The 20,641-nt window shown below is 36.9% G+C and overlaps 1 protein-coding gene across 1 annotated transcript in view; it reads right to left on the reverse strand.

Annotated features, from left to right (window-relative positions):
* grk6 (G protein-coupled receptor kinase 6) overlaps positions 1 to 20,641 on the reverse strand; it is a 59,130-nt gene that overhangs the window by 17,298 nt on the left and 21,191 nt on the right. The window contains exon 3 of the mRNA XM_056262302.1: positions 2,501 to 2,613. Coding sequence (XP_056118277.1) covers positions 2,501 to 2,613 — 113 coding nt within the window. The remainder of the gene's footprint in view (positions 1 to 2,500; positions 2,614 to 20,641) is intronic.

Consider the following 20,641-nt stretch of genomic DNA (forward strand, 5'->3'; position numbering starts at 1 on the left):
GATTCAAAAGACATAGGCTCTGTTCCAAATTCTTATGTGCTACCATGCTATTTACTGTCTACAGGTACAGTAGCTGCCTTATAAGGCCGGATTCACATATAGCGCCTAAAACGCGTAGAAAACGCTGGGCGCGTCGCATTCTCCTTTTTCCAAAGCGCTATGGCGGTTGCGCTCCGCTTGGTTCTTGTCACGTGACCTACTGTGCGCTTATGGTGCGCTTGTGGCATTCTGAAAAGTTGAGATGTTTTTATCTCGATGCGGGGCGGACGTACGCTCATGGAAAAAACGAGCGCGTCGCTTCCATTATGAGTGCGCATACCGCGCGCCTACATTTGAAATAACGAACTTGAGCGTGCAAAAGACGCGATATATGCTAACAGAAAAGGAAGCTCATAATTGATGGAACTGAAAAGCTATACATGAGCAGTAACTCCACAAAGATGATGGTCAGTGTAAGAGTACACTTGAAGGAAATTTCACTTTCTTTATTGGGCCAGCACTATACCGTACATTTGCTGACTATGTAAATGCTTTTAATGCTATGCAAACTTTAATATTTGGTTTTCTGTGAAATTTGGTTGTAAATTCTTGTCAACTTTTTAATTTTGATAGCTTGGTAAATTTATTAACTGCCACTGTCTTACAGTTTTGTCAAAATTACAAAAGTATTTAGTGAAAAAGTGTGAAAAATGTATAATAAATTATATTTAAATTACATTTATTTTAAATTAATATTAAAAATGCATTTTTAATATTAAATATAAATATACAATTGAAACATATCACACCCATAACAAGAACTATAACAATATTATATTAGCGTTCACACCAATGGTCGATAACATTCTGTTTATTGTATGCACATGCTGTAATTATATTAAAAGTCCGGTACGGCAAAATTAACGTGTTAACGCATGCGATCATTTTTTTCAGTTTAACGCGTTAAAAATAACGCAGCATCCGTTTTTTTCCTGTCCTCCTTTGGCTAGCGTAACATTATATGACCACGGTCTTATTCATGCAAATGCTTTTACACCATTCAAGCACAACGACACACACGACTAGTGCACACAGAAAACCGCTTCAGACAGCACCCCCCACAAAATTTTACCAAAATGCCCATTTTGTTGAGTATCCTCCCAAGCACGGTATTAAACGAGTTAAATGACGTAAAGATTTGCGAGAAAATGGGATCTGCGTCACATGCGTCAGGTCTAAAAGTGACACCAGCCTAAAAAACCTGCCGATGTCTGTCATTAATGTTAATCAAAGAACAAAAGAAAAAGAGAAAATCACTCAATGTACAGGATTGATATTAATGGGTTTTATGTGAAGATTGATTTAAGTTCACTTAATTTAAAAGTTGTTATATTTAAAGACTAATAAATGTTGAAATTGATAGCTGTCAATTATATTGTAATGTTGAATGACTATAATTAATGGCAAGATACAGGCAAAATACAGCTACAGTTTTTATTTTACTATGCAAAAACAAAATGCTCACAGGGAAAAGCATACACTAACTACAACTTAATAAGGTATTCATTTCATTGGTCTCTCATTTTTGAAAGTTCATAATTTTTAGTAACACTAAAGTCTTGTATGTTAGCATTAGTTTAAAACATGTAGTATGTAATCTTTTAGCTATTCTATAATAACAAAATTAATTAGTAAACTAATAGTGACAATACATTTCATTATAAAAAATGACTGAAAAAATGTCTTTTTTTCCTTTTTATTAATCTAGCACAAGTAGTATTTGTCAGCAAACTTGCATTTTAATTGAATCATTTTTTTCGGAATATGGCCAATTAGTCTCTTTTGCATTTTGTTGCAATATACTGGAGCCAAACCTGGGAAAGGAGTCCAAATATCCCACAACATTACAGTACAAAAAAAGAATGTAGTTGTAATTCATGGCCAGAAATTATGCTAATTGTAAATAAGCGTGAACGTGCGCCGTATTCACGAATTATTGGAATTCATTAACATACAACATTTTAACTATCAAATCTAAAGTTTACAAAAGATTTTGTGAATTTTCGGGCAGGTCTATTTTTAGTGCAAATTACTCATATTGATAAATGTTTTTATCTTCCATTATGTGGAAAAACATAGTTCTGAGAGTGATTCCAATGATATTGTTCCTCTGTGTCGTTATTGTATTGCTGGGGTGTGGACTTCCTCATTCTTATAGAGTGATTATTAAAACTTTATAGTTATGATCCTCGGTGTGAACGGACCTTAAAGGCTCTTTCCATAGTTGTAGCTTTTACCAAAGGCAATCGTAGCAAGTTTTAAAATCCTACATAGATGTACCTAAACACCACACTGACCTCACAGTATATTATGGGTCAGGGTAAGGGAACGATAGGGACAAAAGTTATTCCAAAACTGTACATTTCACTGTAAGTAAGTCAGGTTGGTTTGCAGATGAAAGGGGAAGAAACAAACACGTTTTGTCTTTGAAGTGAAGAATAATTAGCGTTCTGCTTCTCACCACAGCGTCCAAGAATTTGACACAGCGCCTCAACTCCGGCCTGGTATCACAGAACTGACGGAATAGAAAGCAGCCGATTGGTTGCCTCTCACAAAGGCTGTTGTAGTCTTTCTCTGTGAAGAGAGACCAACACGAAACACAGTGACTAAGGGCTTTGAAAAGGTGGGGTTAAGCACACACTCGCAGAGAGAGGGAGAGAGAGAAAATGAGTAAATATCATTTGGGACAATCAATGAATACAATAAAAATCAATAGCACTTTCCTCTCTTCTTTTCACTTTGGAAAGGAAACTGAAGAGACGAAACCATTAGTTGACCACAACAAAATGGATAATAACATCGACAACATCATCAAAATATCAAAGGCACACCCCAGGATTGGTAAAGCTGTTGCGTTTAAGCCATATTCCGAGAAAATGCACAGTACTTGCATCCAGAGTGGTGGTCGACCGGGTTTTGCAATGGCCGATACGGATATCTAGAACAGCATGACACACAGGTTTCACTCTGAAAATCAAGTGTTTGAGAAATTACTGGTATTTGAGAAATCATTGAGCGCCGCTGAGCATTGAGACTTAAAGTGCCTGTACCAGTTTTATTATTTGCATACTTGTTTATTATTTAATAAGCGCATCGCGCATCGTGAGCTCACAACAGTTTTACTCGTGGACCGATCTGGATCACATGACACCGTTACTACACAGCGCTGGGTGATCCAGTGAGAAAGTGTTTGGATTCACAGCAGTATTAATAACATTACTGCAAGATCTAATGAGAAACATTCAAATTCAGTGCAGAATTTTCTGTTATTAACCATATCAGGTCAAAGAGCGTTGACCTGGAAACCAGGAGAAACATTGTACCATGAACGTATGAGTTATGAAAGGCTTTTCGGTCCACAAATCACCAACATTTACCATGGATTTAATGTAGTAGTAACGCTAACTGTAACCATGGTATTGTGGCAGAAATAGTCATTTCAGGGTTCGTACAACCTATTTAGAGTGAAATTCGAGCACTTTTTTTTAAACTTTATTTTTATATAACTTTTCAGAACAAAAACAAACAGTAACAAACAGTCAACACAGTTTCATGGGTATTTGCATGGAAATTATTTAAAAATGTAACATTAAATGTTATTTTTAATGTGATAAAATATAAAATGTAACATATCTGGAGCCCTGAATGTAATTTAATTTGAATAAAAAAAAATAGAATACATTTTTTCATTTTAATTTAATTCAATAAAAAAAAAAATCAAAATAAAATTTAATAACATTTTTATTTTAATTTAGTTTAAAAAAATGTTTTATTTGAATTCACTGTAAATTATATAACATTTAGATTATATTTAAAATGTCATTTTATTTAATGTAACATCTATTTTATTCTTTATTCAAACTAATTGTATTTGAATGAAAAAAATCATTTTATTTAAAAAATAATTTTGTTGTCATTAATTCCCTTTCATTTCATGTTTTCATTTAAAATTTCTATTTATTTTATGGACCACCATAGAACTGTCTAGAGATCAGGGTGGCCAATGGTCAACACAATGTGGATCATTTAATTTATGTAGTTTGTTCTGTGTAAGGAATTTCTGAAATGAAAAGACCACTTATTTTACACAATATTCACTCAAAATCCAGCAAATTACAGCCAATAAACTGGTCGATTGATTGCCCAAATTGATATAGAGCACTTTCAATTAGAGATAAAGCAAGTATAGCCTAACATGCCTTTAATTTAGCCTTAAAGTAACGTAAGGTGAGGCAGATTTCAAACCACAAGGTTCCGACCGTAACAGCTGCTCTAGACCACGTCTTTGGCCACACACCCGACGACGGAGTGCTTGAAATGAGTGTGATTATGAAGACAGAATGCATTGAGTGAACAGAGTGGGAAGGCTATGGCCAGTGGCTGAGATTTGCATTTGCTGCTCAGGTATATGCAAAGAGACAGCAGGATTTACACAGAGGCAAATGGGAGTGTGTGGACCAGCAGCAGCAACATAGAAGCAGTGTGTAGGAGGCTGGTATTGATAGCAATGCCGCATAAATACACGGAGAGCTTACAGCTCCTTCATAATGCTTCTGGCACAAAGCGCCAAGCTGTACTGCAGAGTGCAGATAACAATCAGCATTATTGCTCTTGATACACGCTTGTTTTAATTAGAGCAGATGAGATCTCTTTAGAGAAATATTTGTCTTCAGATTTATATTTGCCACCACCATACATTGTGGAGACGCTGTTGATTCTCATTTACTAACCCCTCATTAGCAAACTCATGTTTCTTTCTTTCTTTCTTATTTTGTGTAGAACAAAAAGAGACATTTCGGACCTGTTTACACCTGGTATTAAGACACGTTTTGGTCATTCTGATCACAAGAATCAGTTTTCCTGTTTACACCTGTTATTTTCATTTTGTGGCTGTTCGAACACATTTGGAAGGCAGAGTGCTTGGAGAAAATATATGCAAGAATTTATGATTGAATGAATTATATGAATCTCAAATTGGGAAACGATTGACTTCAGAAAAGTTTCGATGGCATTTGCTTTTCATCTTCCCTCCGTGTAATGCCGAATTAATAACTAGCGTTTATAAGCGTTGTTTACAAAGGTTACCGGGGAAACAGCTCTATTTCTGCTGTTCCATAAGCGCCACCTACTGTCAGAGAGAGGATTTACATCATTTTTATTCAGCCTGTCTGCTGTTTTTGTTCAGATCAATGTGAAAATCGGATTTTTTCAATGTACATTTTAACGGAAACTAAGCTAATATGCATTCTAAAAATTTGGATAATAAGGAAGCCTATGTAGAATTGTTTATGGAGCGGATACAATACACATTTATAATTTTAACATCCTTTTCATAAAAACGAATTATGTGAGGTTGAGGCTGAAAGGATAATCATTTTATAAAACTTTCTTATTTTTGTCAAAGCATGTTATGTACTAGCCTACATGTTCAAATAAAGTTGTTATGTTTTTTAAGTCACCCAACTAATACTTTTGGTTCATTAAACATCTGGCCATCATTGTTAGTTATTATTTTAATGTTTATCCAAATAAAAATATAATAAACATTGGGCCCAAAATTTGGACTCTTAAGCCACACTTGAAAATATCAGAATTTCACTGCATTAGATACAAAATATCAAACCAAGCGGCATCTGCAAACAAATTATGCTACAGCTTTTCTCAAAAAGTCACTTTTCAATTATTTTCAATCATTTTTTTTAATTGCTTCATATTTTAAAAGCCTAAATTTACAGATTAAAAAGTATATTTGAGCTCTATTTCTTTAAAATAATTGTATTTTGATATTTTGTTATATTGTGGCATTGTAATTGTGGTGTAAGTGTTCAAATCCTTTTTAGGGCCACTGTATTTGATTACGTCATACAGTTTAGTGTCATAAAAAGACAATTTATCACACACTGGCTACATGCACATGCACAACATGATCGCATTTTCGATCCGATCAAGTGTTTACATGTCCTATCGATTGGATCAGAATAGGAAACACCCAACCCTTCACACCCGAAATTTCATTCAGATCGAGCTCAATTGGATCGATTAAGGTGTTTACATGAAGGCTTGAGTCCGATCGAGTCGTCAATCCGATTACAAACGGGTTATTTGGTTGCATGCAAACGTAGAACGTGTGGTGCATCATTTTGTTCAGTGGTTTACATCAGTGGGTTTCTGATTGACTACTTTAAGCTTTTGTGATGAGTTTCAAACTGTCTTCAGTTGTAGCCACTAGACTGTGAGTGATTATATGTTGTTAATAATTGATTATGAAATGGGGCCGCTTTATCTTCCTCTCCTCCCCTATCCGGGGTGTACTTCAATTATACAACACTATTAAAAACCTTAAAAACAAACCAGGTTTGACCCCCTATGCCCATTTTATGGAAATGATTAAATGAGCAGTAACATGGTTTCATTCACAGTCACAAGGCTTCCTTTGAGTGTACTTAGTCATCAGAAAAGATGGAGAGATTGGCCTTCGGAACAGGGTCTCGCTCCGTCACATTGCTAATTCTAAGAGGGGTTTAGTGACCTGTTAGTGAATGGTAAAAAATGAGTTAGGAGATAATCACAGTGAGCTTCTATTTAAAGTCAAAAATGGAATCGAAATTGATCCAATTTAGTGTATTAGTACACAGTTCGTCACTGCATGTTACTGAAACCAAAAATTGTGATGTAAGGCTGAATTACGACTGTTTTGGAGCAAGAAACCTGAACTATCAGGAAAAAAATCTAAAATCAGGGCTCGGAAATAAGGACAACCTGATGGCCTCGGGGGCACAGCGTGCAGTCGAATTGAATTAATTGTCACTGGGAACGAAAGTTTATCATTTGCATGCATTTTAAATCTTCCCAATTGAAATATTCAAGCAATTTTGAATCATTCAAGCGCAAGGACATGCGAAAGAGAACTCAACATGTTACTTGCGCACTGTTTGATAAAGGTTTTCTGTGCGCAAACCCAAAGCATCCTCTCCGACAGCGCGCGAATACTGAATTAAGGTCTCTTTCGCATCTTATGGCATATAACACAGTCGGTCTATGTCTTAAGTCGGTTATGGATGTCTCACTATATTAGATTCATGAATTCAGTCTTAAAGTGACAAGAACCTAATATTTATGCTGCTGTCTAATTTTCATGCCAAACAACAACAACAAAAAAGAAAGAGAAAATGACTCCCAGCTTATGGCTGTACAACCTTTGTAGCTTTAAAATTAAAGTATTTGAATAACTTTTGTAAGATTATTTTCTATTTCATTTATACAGCGAATACTACGCAGTGTTATTTTTCGTTTGATAAATTCAATTTCTGTAGTATTTCATACTTGAATACTACTGTTAGACCTACCTGAAAAACCTTAAGCACTGTTTATTTCATTTGCATTGATGTTCTATTGTACTTATTTGTGCTATTGCTTGTAATCTGTTTATTTGTTCTTATTTTATTTAACTTGTCTTGAACAACATTTGGTTAAATGTTGCATATGCTAGGCTAGTAGTTTTTGCTGTGGTATTGTAACATGGTGGCATGGTAACAAGTTTACATGAGTCAAAATCAATGAAATCAATTTGATTTCATGCTGACTTCAGGATGGAGTTTGTTTGCTGGTTTAACAAGGTCAACGTCATGCTAAAATCTCCAAGAGCACTGGGTGATATTAGACTTTCATTTGCCATTGTTTAGCTAGTGGGGGCAATTCTGTGATAAAGTCTAATATACAGCCAGGGAAATATAGTCAATGTCATAAACCTGAATTGAAGGCTCATTAACGGTGGCTCACAAAAACCATATAGACAGAAGCCCACTGGAGCCTGACATGGAAACCATGGGCTCATAATGTCTGTTTGTACACAATATACAGTGTGTGTGTGTGTGTGTGGCGCGCGTGTGTGTGTGTATATATATATACATACACACACACACACATACACACTGTATCTATTTGTGTATATTAGTGTTGTCAAAATTAACACGTTAACATGCGTTAATTTTTTTTTAGTTTAAAGTCCCACTCCGATCATATTTTGAGCTATTTTTAAACATTCCCAGTGGTCTTTAAATTATGATTATGCCATTTTTAGCAAAAAATCACAAAACCTGTGCCGTTTTCTGGGACTTCGCTTCAGCAGAGCGGCAGTAGCTCATTAGCAATTCGCCTCTGCGTTGTGGGCGGAGCCGTTGGCACGGAGACGACCCTCCCCCTGCCCGTTGCTGAGAGCTCTGTCTCTCCCGCTAGCTTACACCCCCAATACCGGGCAACAGTATTATATACACGTTAATTATTATTATCCGAAGTTAATCAAATTTATCACCGATCACTATTTCACTCCAAGACGTCGCGTGTGGAGACGCCCAGTGGAGTTACTACGTCACAACTCCAGTCTATTTTAGCCGGCATTTTAGCGTCTGCTACTGATTCACAGCCATTTGAATGTAGAAATACTCAGAAATACAACTTTGAGCTTATTTTTCTTAAGATATGTCCTCTAACATCAGAAAAATGCCACAAGAACATGTTAACACCTAGAAAAACATTATTTTCATCGGAGTGGGTCTTTAACGCGTTAAAATTATTCAACACAATTAAATGAGCATTCTTTTTTTTCCGTCATCCTTTGGCTAGCGTTACATATTGTGATCACGCTCTTATTCATGCAAATGCTTTAACACCATTCAAGCATGATACGACACAAAAGAGAACGCAGTGCAGTACTGCTGCGCGTCTGTGAACTCCCTGTCTGTGCGACACACACACTCGTGAGCATAGAAACGCGCTTCAGACAGTGCATGCACGGTCAAAAACACACAAAATTAGCAAGCAGTCTTTAAACGAGTTAAATGAGGTATTAAATGAACGTAAAGAGAAAATGGGATGCGTGTCACAAGGGCTTCATGTGCGGCATCTTAAAGTGACAGCAGCCTATAAAACCAGCTGATGTCTGTCATTAAGAATAGTCAAAGTACAAACGAAAGAGAAAATCACTCAATGCTCTTGACTGAATAACTTTTGTAGTATTAATAATGATTAATCTATATTTAATTTATAATTTATGCAGTGCAGACTGTGAAGTGTTTGATAACTTTATTCAATGTCTGTATATTTCCTACCTGAAAATCTTAAAGCACTGTTTACAAGGTTACATGGGTCAAAAACAATATGAAAACAATATCTCTCTGTGCATTTTGACAGGGCAAGTAAAAATCTGAAACGGCCTGACTGGGACAATTGAAAAATTGAGGGGCACAGGTAAATGTGACATTTATTATAATGGGTTTATGTGAAGACTGTTATAAGTTCACTGAAATTGACTGCATTCAATTATACTGAAATGCTGAATGGCTATAATTAATGGCTAAAATTGAGAAAAAAACAAAAAAACATCAGTAGCAGTATTGGTATCAGTGATACTGGCCTTCTTTAAAAAAATAAAATGCCATTAAACAAATATGTTGTTTCTGCATTCATTTGGAGATTAAATGTCAAATTATTACAATATAAAAATATATTTTAAAAAAATTAATGTTAGGCGTAATTAATCGCGATTACTTACAGAAAGATTTGAGATTATTTCAATTTTTGACATCACTAATATATATATGTCAAAAGTGAAAATCAGTTAGTCTTCCTGTCTGGTAGAACAACTGTGTGCAGAGAAAGTAAAACCCAAGGTGTTTGGGTGGATTAGAATGTGCAACTGGGCATGTTGTCATTTGCTGAGGTTATTTTTTGGTTCCTTGCATTTTAAAGACGGAAGCTGAGAGCTTTTCGAGGTGCCAGCCCAAGCGGGTGTGCTTTAAAACAGAGAAAAACGGCTGAACATCTGCTTTTGTCTGGCCTGAAGTGCCATGTAGACAACTTCTAAGCTTATGAATCAATGGCAATAAAATAGACACATTCTCGTACAAACAATTCAAACATGACCTTTGACAAAAGTCAATGCAGACATGTTTTCTCAATTCCCTAAGGTGATGTCACACAACAACAAGGCGAAAAATTCCCAAGGCTTTCCCGAATGACCTTTTTCAGGAGATTACCAATGAATTCAAAACAGAACAATTAGACAAGACTGAACAAGCTTGGAAGCATTGTCTTGCGTAAAGATGTGAAAAATGGTCCTCTGAACCTTTTTATCTATCTGCATTCTTTATCCACGTTTATATCTTGTCGCGGTTGCCATTTAAAACATTTCAAAAGTATCCAACAATTATAGTCAACCCATTTTACTTCCATAATGATATATTTCCAGAAGAAACAAACAAACAAAAAGTACTTGTTTTTATCCTTGGAGGATTGGATCATGAAAATGAGCGTTGAATGGAGCCAGACCTGATTATCAGTTTGCAGTTGATTGTGGAGAGCAAGAAAATTTCATCCCAGGAATTGAGTCATATGAAAAATCAAGATCAAGGTCATCCTTGAGAGTATTTCAAAATGTAAATATGACAATAAATGTCTTCTTAAGTGGTCACATTCTACTAAATAACAGTAGCTACAAATGGTCCATTCAAACATTTGCAGTTCTATGGTTTATTATATCAGTAAGCTACTACTAAAGCTGTTATGCTACTAATAGTATCAGTAGCATAACAGTAACAGATTAGCCTGCTAGATTAGCATACTTCTAGATAGCTAGCCTGCTAGCCATTAGCTGATTAGCACTTAGTTTATGGCAAAGACTATAGAAAAACACAAGACGGGTCACTCGTATTGTTTTGAATGGGAAAAAGTGCAACGCTCAATATGGCGGTATAAGTCCCACCTTCTAAATAAGAGCCAATCGCTGATTGGTAAAGTCATCGCATCGCTGCAGCTGCCATTAGATGCTAGGATGTGCTTTAGTTTGATCCAGCCTGAAAATTTTCATTTTCTGTCATGATTCAAGCGTTTAGAAACTACATACATGAGACAGTTGTTGTCAGATTTCATTGGGGATTTCAAATATGAAATTTAATCTTGAGCTTGGTGAACAGTTTTGGAGAATTTGATGTTTCCCCATTCAAAGAGATAGGAGCTGCACTTGCATGCCCGAGAGGCGTTTCAAAGATGGCCGCCGAGTGAAATGACTTGTCATTGGATATATTATCAGGGACCCCCAAGCTCCCAAAAAATGGGGTGAAAGATTTTTTCCCCCAAAAAATAAAAAGTCATGCCATAGAGGGTTAAAGGGACTTTGTTTACGGTTAACCAATTAGCCTGTTAGCATAGCATACCTTTAGACAAACAGCCTGCTAACTTAGGGTGCGTCTCAATCAGCTCCCTACTTCAGTAGTCAGGGCACTGATCAGAGTCGGTCATTTTAAGGGCTGTCAGTGCTCTGTAACATTTGCTCACAGAAAAATCCCACAATGCACCACAAAAACAGGGAGCATCAACGCTCACTATGCTCCCTTGCTGGAAATTACTTCACATTTCTGAAGCGCGAAAAATTAAAAGCACGAGCCAACTCAATATATTGACATGCAATAGAAGATTTGAAAAGACAATAGATTTTTTAATTATATGTCAGCATTAAACACACATTTAAGAGAATGAATCAATTACCTATTCGTAAAGACAGTCACTTGGTTCATTTCAAAATAAATCAGCCGTATTGAACAAATCATTTGAATGAATGATTCAATGACTCACTCATTAATACAGGGAATTGCTGCCACTTAAAAAAAAAATCATTTGGTATTTCAATATACAGAATTTGATTTTGAAAACAAATCTCATTGTATTATTTATGCAATTGTCATTACAGGGTAATTGCATTTATGCCACCTCTGAGCTGCATTAAACAGTCTGTGTCAAATAATCAATACATCTAAATGTCACTTCAGTGCAAAAATGGATTTAGTTCATAATGATAACTTAATAAAGATAATGATTTAATTTAATTCACAGCAGCCCCAGTGTGTTGTTTCTAATTGCACGAATAGATTACATATATACATTTTACATAAAAGATGACATGCAATTAATAAGGTTTACAAAAAGGTCCTTATAAAGGTTAACATGCCTTTTATACTAGTAGTCTAAAAGAATAGTGAAGTTGCTATCTGGCTATTTGTTAACATAAGTTTTAACACCTATAATTTTGGCCTAGATGACATCATCCTGAAAAATAAAGTCATTTCAGAGTCAGCGCAAGCTCTTAATATTTTGATCAAAGATTACAAAGACAACCTTTTTCCCCCCCTTCAAAACACTGAAGAAATTCTGATTCGTCATTGAAACTCTTAAGGTTCTTCATGCTAATAAAAGTAATTCATGGTTTTTTGTTTATTAGGATGTTTTGACACTTAATAAATGTACATAATGTTCTTTGGCACAATTCACTGTGAGGCACATTATCAAACATAAAACCTGTAAGAGAAAGCTTCATTATTTAGGGACAGACTTGTCCGTAAGGAACATTTTGATATAATACTGCTGACAACGTGGAGAAAAATCGAAAGCACTGATCTTAAGCCTCCCTAGAAGCAATGTGGCAAGATATGACGTGTTCACAATTTCAAATGATGAAGAGAGGCATTATTGAATGGAGCACATTAAATGGGATGGGAACACCCCAGGCATGGAAGGTTTAAAATAATCAGAGATGCCCAAAGCTGTCCTTTATGTCTTTTTTAGGCATTCGGTTCAATGTTTATATTGTTTGGTCCTTCGTTTGTGGTTTTGCACTCAAGTTCCTTTTTCAGACACCTAAGGCGAAGCCAGCATGACTCTCTTAACACTTAAAAGGCACCAAAGTTGAGACAAGAAACATGGGATTATTCACAAAAGTGTAATGGCATTGGTCATAGTAATAATAATAATAAGGTTTTCAGATTCGATTAGAACTCCATTAGCTAACTAAAGAAACCTGAAGCTGTTTCGTGGAATGGTTTGAGACAGTAATTATAACAAAGGAAACAGGAAGTAAGTGAGAAAGACACAGGCATGAAATGCACGATGGGCACAGTACACACACACACCAAGTGTTTCACTTCCTGCCCAACTCAAGTTGATTAATATTCATGGGACTTTGTTTCACCAAAGAACTCTAGTTATGTCAGGTACCGCGCTAATATACCAGGCTAATGGGAAACAGAGAAAGCTTTTCTTCAACATCAAGAGGAAATGTTTTCCCAGAGTAGACTTCTGGGCGGCCCACGGCTGATTCCCATCTAAACCACATCTCATTTGCAGAATCTGGTGACATTAGGATAAATTAGGCTCCAACTCAGAGGAAATTATATGATTGGATTTAAACTAATAGGTACTTTTAATCCATCCCCTCCCCAAACCCCATTCCTCAATTATACGTCTGTGTATGTCTACTGTACAGTAACAGTGCTGCTTACAAAGAGAACCTCACTATTACTGCAGGATGTGAACAAAATCTTAACCCTAAGTAGTAAATTCAACACGTAACTCATCCCACACTGTTTGTGCTACAAACATGAATGATATATAATTCGAATCATAGCTTGTTGAGAAGAAATGTGCATATACTGTATATTTTTTTAAATGAACAGATGCATGATATTATGCCCTTAACTTCCATTGAAGCAGAAAACTGAGCCATACGTAGGGGCCAGAATACTGAACTCTTTGACACAGGCCTTTTGGAAACCACATATAGCAATCATAGAGAATCATGGCGACAAAAAAAAAGAAAAACAAATCAAAACACGTATCATGTCAAATGGAAACAAGGTAAGTATGATATACAAGTATCATAATTGGCAATTTATCCGATTTTTTATTTATTTATCGGTATTGGTCAGTATTGGATATTCAATTGTGAATGCCTTTGATAATCTAACATTTACTTAAAGGAATAGTTCAATTAAAAATGGAAAATTCTATCATCATTTCCTCACCCTAAAGTTGTTTCAAACCTGTAAGAGTTTCTTTCTTATGCTAAACACAAAAGAAGATATTTTGAAGAATGTCGGTAACCAAACAGTTGATGGAAAAGTTCATTTTTAAGTGAACTAGGCTATTCCTTTCATCTTTAAAAACAGTAATCATTTTAATTATAACACTAGTAAATCTGTTTAATAATAATAATAATACTGCTTTGAATTTTTCATACTTTCATTATAATGCTATGATGCTTCATGCCTAAATTGTAGCATTTAAAACAATTGATTGAAAAACAGTACAGATTTTTTAATATGATATTAGCCATTTATATGATATTGACCATAACTTCATTAGCTTAGGTATCAGTCCGAATATACTAAATAATAATAATAATAATAATCAAATTCAGCCAGCCTTACTATAAATCACACACAACATCCTTGAATCATCACACACTTTTGCACAGTCATGGAAAATTTACATTTTCAAAATAAAATGTGAAATTCTACCTTTCTAAGCATTTTTAGTTATGTTATTTAGATACAAGAAGTCTTTGTTGTTTGAACAGAAGGAAATGGCACGTTTCCCTGGCATTGCACACACTCGAGATCAAATCAGCAACTGTCAGGAAGTTAAGAGTGATTGCGTAACACCTCGAGTTTCTTCCACCACTTTCTGGAAGAAAACATTATTCTAAAGTGTTATTACTTCATCTTAAGGCAGGCTCACACAATACAAGACTTTTAGCTGGATTGTGCAGTAGCAGACATATTTCCAAGATCTGTGGCAAAACCCCAGGATCAGTTGCCGCGTTCACGTAATTACATTGTGACATTGTATTCGGAGCTGTTCACGTCCTCGAACAGGGAATTATGCGTTTCTATGGCACCAGTATCAATGCTTTTTATGTTGTAATTCTTGGATGAATTTATGTGGGAAAACTTTTTGCTGTTGGTCGGGACTGCCTCTTGAGCAAATGTCTTGTAGTTTGTGCACCCCATAAGCAATGTGTTGTGTAGTAAGTAAGTCTCAAAAACCCGGCTTGAAATCATTTGTGTTTCTTACGTCACAAACTACCTTATAACCAATCACGTCACGAGGGGGGCGGGCATTAGCATATCATCATTAACTATGCTGTGAAGCAGGGGAGTCTCAAGAGAAGCCAGGATATCCCGGTATATTTTTCTGTTGATATGAAAAATCAGATACTTTTAGCAATATAGCATGTGAATTATGTTTATGATGTTATGATGAACTATATGCCTTTCTCCACTGATGTTCTGAGTTGTTCAAAGCGTTTCTAAGGATGCTTTAGAAGACAGTGGTGACTCTGTCTGATTCTGAGGTAAGAAACGGGAACATGCTTTGTGTAACATTAGCAACACATTATTAGCTGTTTGATAACAAAGTCAAACAAAAAGCTAATCATATCAGATTATTCGTCTTCACTTGGCAACTATTTCAACTTAATAAAACCGTTTAGAAATCATTTGAATGGTTCAATAACCTGTTCTAGAGAGAATGGTGACTTTCCCCGCTCCCCCCAGGCGGAAAACCAACCTTGCAACATGGGGACTAACGTCCCGGTAGCGATATTTTTTTCCCCAGGATGGTAGGGGAAGGTACCGCCTATTTCGCCTCTGATTGGCTAGAAGGGCTCTCCTCCGATTGGTTATTTGATTTGGGTTAGTGTGTGTGTGTGTGTGATGGGTAGGTTTAGGGGTCGGGTAGTCTCAACCTCAGGCGTCACGCCCACGGAACGTTGGCTAAACGTCTGATGCATATCGTACACTTAACTGGAAACACTTCAGGAATGTCGAAGTCGTCATCTGATTGGTTGAATTTTATCGGATTTCCGGGGGGCGCGAGTGTCGCGTTTATTTTCGGTCCGCCGGGAAACAAAGCGCAGACCGGCGCAGACGTGTGATTGCGGAAGAAAAACTGTTGTGTTTACGTGAGTGACAATGAGCATTTATCAAGATCAGCTAAACGTAGGATTCTCAAAAATATGCGAGGTTCACGGCATAGACTCTTTAAGAGATGTCCAGGAGTTTTGTTTGAGGCACTTAGTGGAGACAAAAAGAGATATTTTAGCCTGTTTGCCGACGGGATTTGGGAAGAGTATTATTTTCCAAGCCTGGCCGACCCTTTGTCAGCATTTAGAAGGATTCCCAGCAGATCCAATTTTAGTTGTGTGTCCCCTCCTATCTATTATGGAAGATCAAGTGAAGTACCTTACCGCGAAGGGGATATCAGCCGCGTTTGCGGGCAAACATGAAACAACAGACGCTGACATCGCAGCTGGCCGATTCAGTATTGTGTTCGGTTCTCCAGAATTGCTTGTGGGTGTTAAACAGTGGAGAGATATGCTTCAAACAGATGTTTACCGCGAGCGTCTCATCGGTATGGCTGTTGATGAAGTGCACACCATTGTTGTTATACGTGCACGAACAGATCAATGACTTACTGCTTGTTTTCTTCTCCTTCTTTGATTTTCTATGCTGACTGACTTGTTGCACGCCGGTCTGTTGTTGTGGGGACATTTGCACGCCCCGAAATGTGACGCTGAACGAAACGAACTGTAATTGGTTGTTTGACATGTCGGTCAAACGGCCTTATGGGCGGGCCTTGGCCAAAGAAAGCTGCTATGAATTCCAGACCTTCAGCCGTCAGTCTGAAGGTCTGGCTACGCGAGACTAGGGGTCGGGTAAGTGTGTGTGTGATGGGTAGGTTTAGAGGTTGTGTGTGTGTAGTGTGTGTGTATATGTGTAAGTTCTCATCTGAAGAGATGACGTTTCACGGCCAAATCAAATAACCAATCGGAGGAGAGCCCTTCTAGCCAATCAGAGGCGAAAAAGGTGGTACCTTCCCCTACCATCCTGGGAAAAAAAATATCGCGTCCTGATAAGTTGGAAATAGAAGTGAGAAGCGAGAACGAGCCAGAAAAACGAACTGCTTTATGGCAATTCGACATAATTCTATGATGCTGTGTATGATGTATTACCCACTCGGTAGACACAGCTCCACAGTCCACACGATAAAGTTGGCCGGCTCCGATAATAACACATGCACATAAGCAGCGGTAGAAAGTGGGAGGAAGGTGCTGCAAGTGAGTTTTTTTATGACAGTGTTGTGAAAATATACGCCGCACAGCTGTAGGGGGAGCTCGATGAGAAAACATGCGACAACAAAAGTGAAAATCAGCGAAGAAATGGCTAGAGTTGCCAAGTTCCCCTTTAAACTTTAGGGTCTCTGTTTAACAGTCATATCTAACATGTTATTATTAGATTGAACTGTTAAAAAAAGTAAACGGTATGCGAAAAAATGTTGCGAACAAAAAAAAAAAAGCATTTGCTTTTATATTATTAGTAACAGGCAAACAATATAATACTTTCTCATTTACCGTCAATATTCAGCAAATACGCATCTATATCATTTAAACAAATCTCTCTATATCTAATAAACATTTAATTTCACAAACCTTGAAGATTTAATTGAATCCAGCTGTGAGATCTTCTGAAGTGTGCATTTGTAGCCTGCATGAACATGTTACTGTGCGTGACGTTCGGGTCGTGCGAATTGAATGCGGACTGGAGTAGAGTTCAGCTTCACTGGATTGACAAACTTTAAATCCTTCATTTTAAAATGTGCTGCGCTATGTCCAGTTGCCCACTATGTCATATTCATGGCTAGTGTTGTCACGATACCAAAATTATTGTTTCGATACCGATACCAAGTCAAGAATTGCGATTTCGATACTTTTTCGATACTTTTCCTGAAAAGGGAGAAACACTCTCAAATATCATTGCTGTGCTTTATTTTAAAACTGGGACAACATTCCAATCATAACACACTAATAAATGAACATTTGAACAGCAGATAGGCTATAATAACCATTTGAACAAAATATGAAATATGAAAAATATAAAAAATAAATTAGAGCAATGACATTCAAGGTAAAAAAATAAATAAATTTAGCAGCATTATCTCAGTTATCGTAAGAAACATAAGATTTTATCAATATCAATGCCACTGACGATTCTGCTTATCGATCCGATTCTTTAACGATTCTCTTATCGATTCATGATAGCACTGTGTGGAAAAAAGTAGTCATATGCTTTTTCGGGGGGAAAAAACAAGTGTTTTTATTTGTTTTATGTAATTTATGTATAAATATAACCTTATTACAAAGTGTTAACGATTAGTTATACACCGATTCAGACAGATCAGTTGTTTTAACCATTCATTAAAACGAATCGGTTCAAATGAGTCATTAGTTCGCGAATTGGACGTGTCGGACGTGTGCGCGTTGTGTGATTATCCAGGCGGTTACATCCCACTGTCATCACAGAAAACATTTCATGACTGGATAGTTTTTTTCGTTTATTTAAAGTGTGGTTTATGTCAGCTGAATGTGCGGAACGATTCAGAGAAGATAAGGCAACGTATTTTACCACAATTTACACCCAGCGGTAATTCAGAAAAAAAAGAAAAAAAAACTCCGAATGCTCCACATGAAACTTTAGTCTCCCGACCTTACCATCGTGTCGAATTATTTTGATTAATATGTGCGAGGGAGAGAGAGAGAGAGCAAGACAGCGCTTAGTTTTGAGACGGTGAAGCCTTGTTTATACTTTCGCCTGGCTCCGCAGAGAGAGAGAGAGAGAGTGCGCGCGCGCGACCGGGGCTCGCTCACTCTCTCTCTCTCTCTCTCTGCTCGTTCAGTTCACGCGCCCTGTCACACGCGCATGAGGAGAAAAACACAGACGTCCATAGGGAGGCACTGGAAGCGTGCGTTGCACACACCAACATTATGGCGTTATTATCCTGTCCAATGTCGAGAGCGCATTATTGTAGCGCGAAAGTACATTAATATTATGCGCGAGCGTGAATCTCTCTGCTCGCGCGCGGAATATGATGTGCGCGAGCGTGAATCTCTCTGCTCGCGCGCGGAATATGATATGCCCAGCGCGAATCTCTCTGCTCGCGCGCGGGAACTGGGCACGCGCTCTCATATACACTTCTCTTGTAAGAATTCTCTCTCTGGGCTGATTGGGCTCGCTGCCTTGCTCAGAGAATATGCATGCACTTAAAACGTGTTCAGTGCAATCGCGAATTGCTCCTCTTCCCCAGCTAACAATTTTAGGTTATAAGAACGTTTTCATAACGTTCCCATTAAGTTATAAAAACGTTATTTCTGAATGTTCTAGGGAATTTCAAAAAGTCCAGTTTTTTAGACGTTGTATTAACGTTATTTCTTGGTTATAAGACCGTTCAATTCTCCCATTATGTAAACAGTATTAATGTTATTTCCTGGTTATAATAACGTTAGAACGTTCAATTCTCCCTTTATATAAACGTTGTATTAACGTTCTTGCTTGGTTATAAGAAGTTATTCAAACGTTCAATTCTCCCATTATATAAACGTTCTCTTAATGTTTTTCGAAGATAATGAAAAACGTTTCATTCATAACAAGGTAGCCTATAATAGGCCTATATGAAGAACCTAAAACAAGAACTTTCAGATTTTAAAATTAAGATAAAAATTTTAAAAAAGACCCATGAATCATGTCTATAATATGTGTAATGTAGTCCACTGAAGTCGAGTTGAATTGAACCCAAGTAGGCCTATAGTTTATTCCAATAAACCGATTTGGGTTGAAGTGACCATATGAAATTAACATGAACATAAACTTGGAAATTGTTGTATAAATGAGCTATATAAATTAAATTAACTTTAACTTGTGGATGTCATTGGTTGTTTTTGGTCATAATCCTTGTCCTTGTGTTCCCATTGTCTCTTGTCTAGCTTTGTTCCCTGTAGGCAACCATTGTTGGTGATTCTATGTTTAGTCCAAGTTTATGTTCATGTTAATTTCATATGGTCACTTCAACCCAAATCGGTTTACTGGAATAAACTATAGGCCTACTTCGGTTCAATTCAACTCGACTTCAGTGGACTACATTACACATATTGTAGACATGATTCATGGGTCTTTTTTTTTTTAATTTTAGGTTCTTCATATAGGCTAGGCCTATTATATAGGCTACCTTGTTATATAAAAAACATTAAGAAAGGTTTTAATAATTATTAAAACATTTCTTAATGTTTTTTTTTTTTTATTGAATGAAACGTTTTTCATTATCTTAGAAAAACATTAAGAGAAGGTTTATATAATGGGAGAATTGAACGTTTGAATAACGTTCTTATAACCAAACAAGAACGTTAATACAACGTTTATATAAAGGGAGAATTGAACGTTCTTATAACCAAGAAATAACGTTAATACAACGTCTAAAAAACTGGACTTTTTGAAACTCCCTAGAACATTCAGAAATAACGTTTTTATAACTTAATGGGAACGTTATGAAAACGTTCTTATAACCTAAAATTGTTAGCTGGGGAAGAGGAGCAATTCGCGATTGCACTGAACACGTTTTAAGTGCAGGCATATTCTCTGAGCAAGGTAGCGAGCCCAATCAGCCCAGAGAGAGAACTCTTACAAGAGAAGTGTATCTGAGAGCGCGTGCCCAGTTCCCGCGCGCGAGCAGAGAGATTTGCGCTGGGCACATCATATTCCGCGCGCGAGCAGAGAGATTCACGCTCGCGCACATCATATTCCGCGCGCGAGCAGAGAGATTCACGCTCGCGCATAATATTAATGTACTTTCGCGCTACAATAATGCGCTCTCGACATCTGACAGGATAATAACGCCATACAACATGCAATACTCTCTTACAAATCTGGAACGCGGTCATTCTTAG

The sequence above is a fragment of the Rhinichthys klamathensis genome, unplaced genomic scaffold, assembly GCF_029890125.1.
Source record: "Rhinichthys klamathensis goyatoka isolate OS25496 unplaced genomic scaffold, OSU_Roscu_1.1 h1tg000191l_1, whole genome shotgun sequence".
Taxonomy (NCBI): domain Eukaryota; kingdom Metazoa; phylum Chordata; class Actinopteri; order Cypriniformes; family Leuciscidae; genus Rhinichthys; species Rhinichthys klamathensis.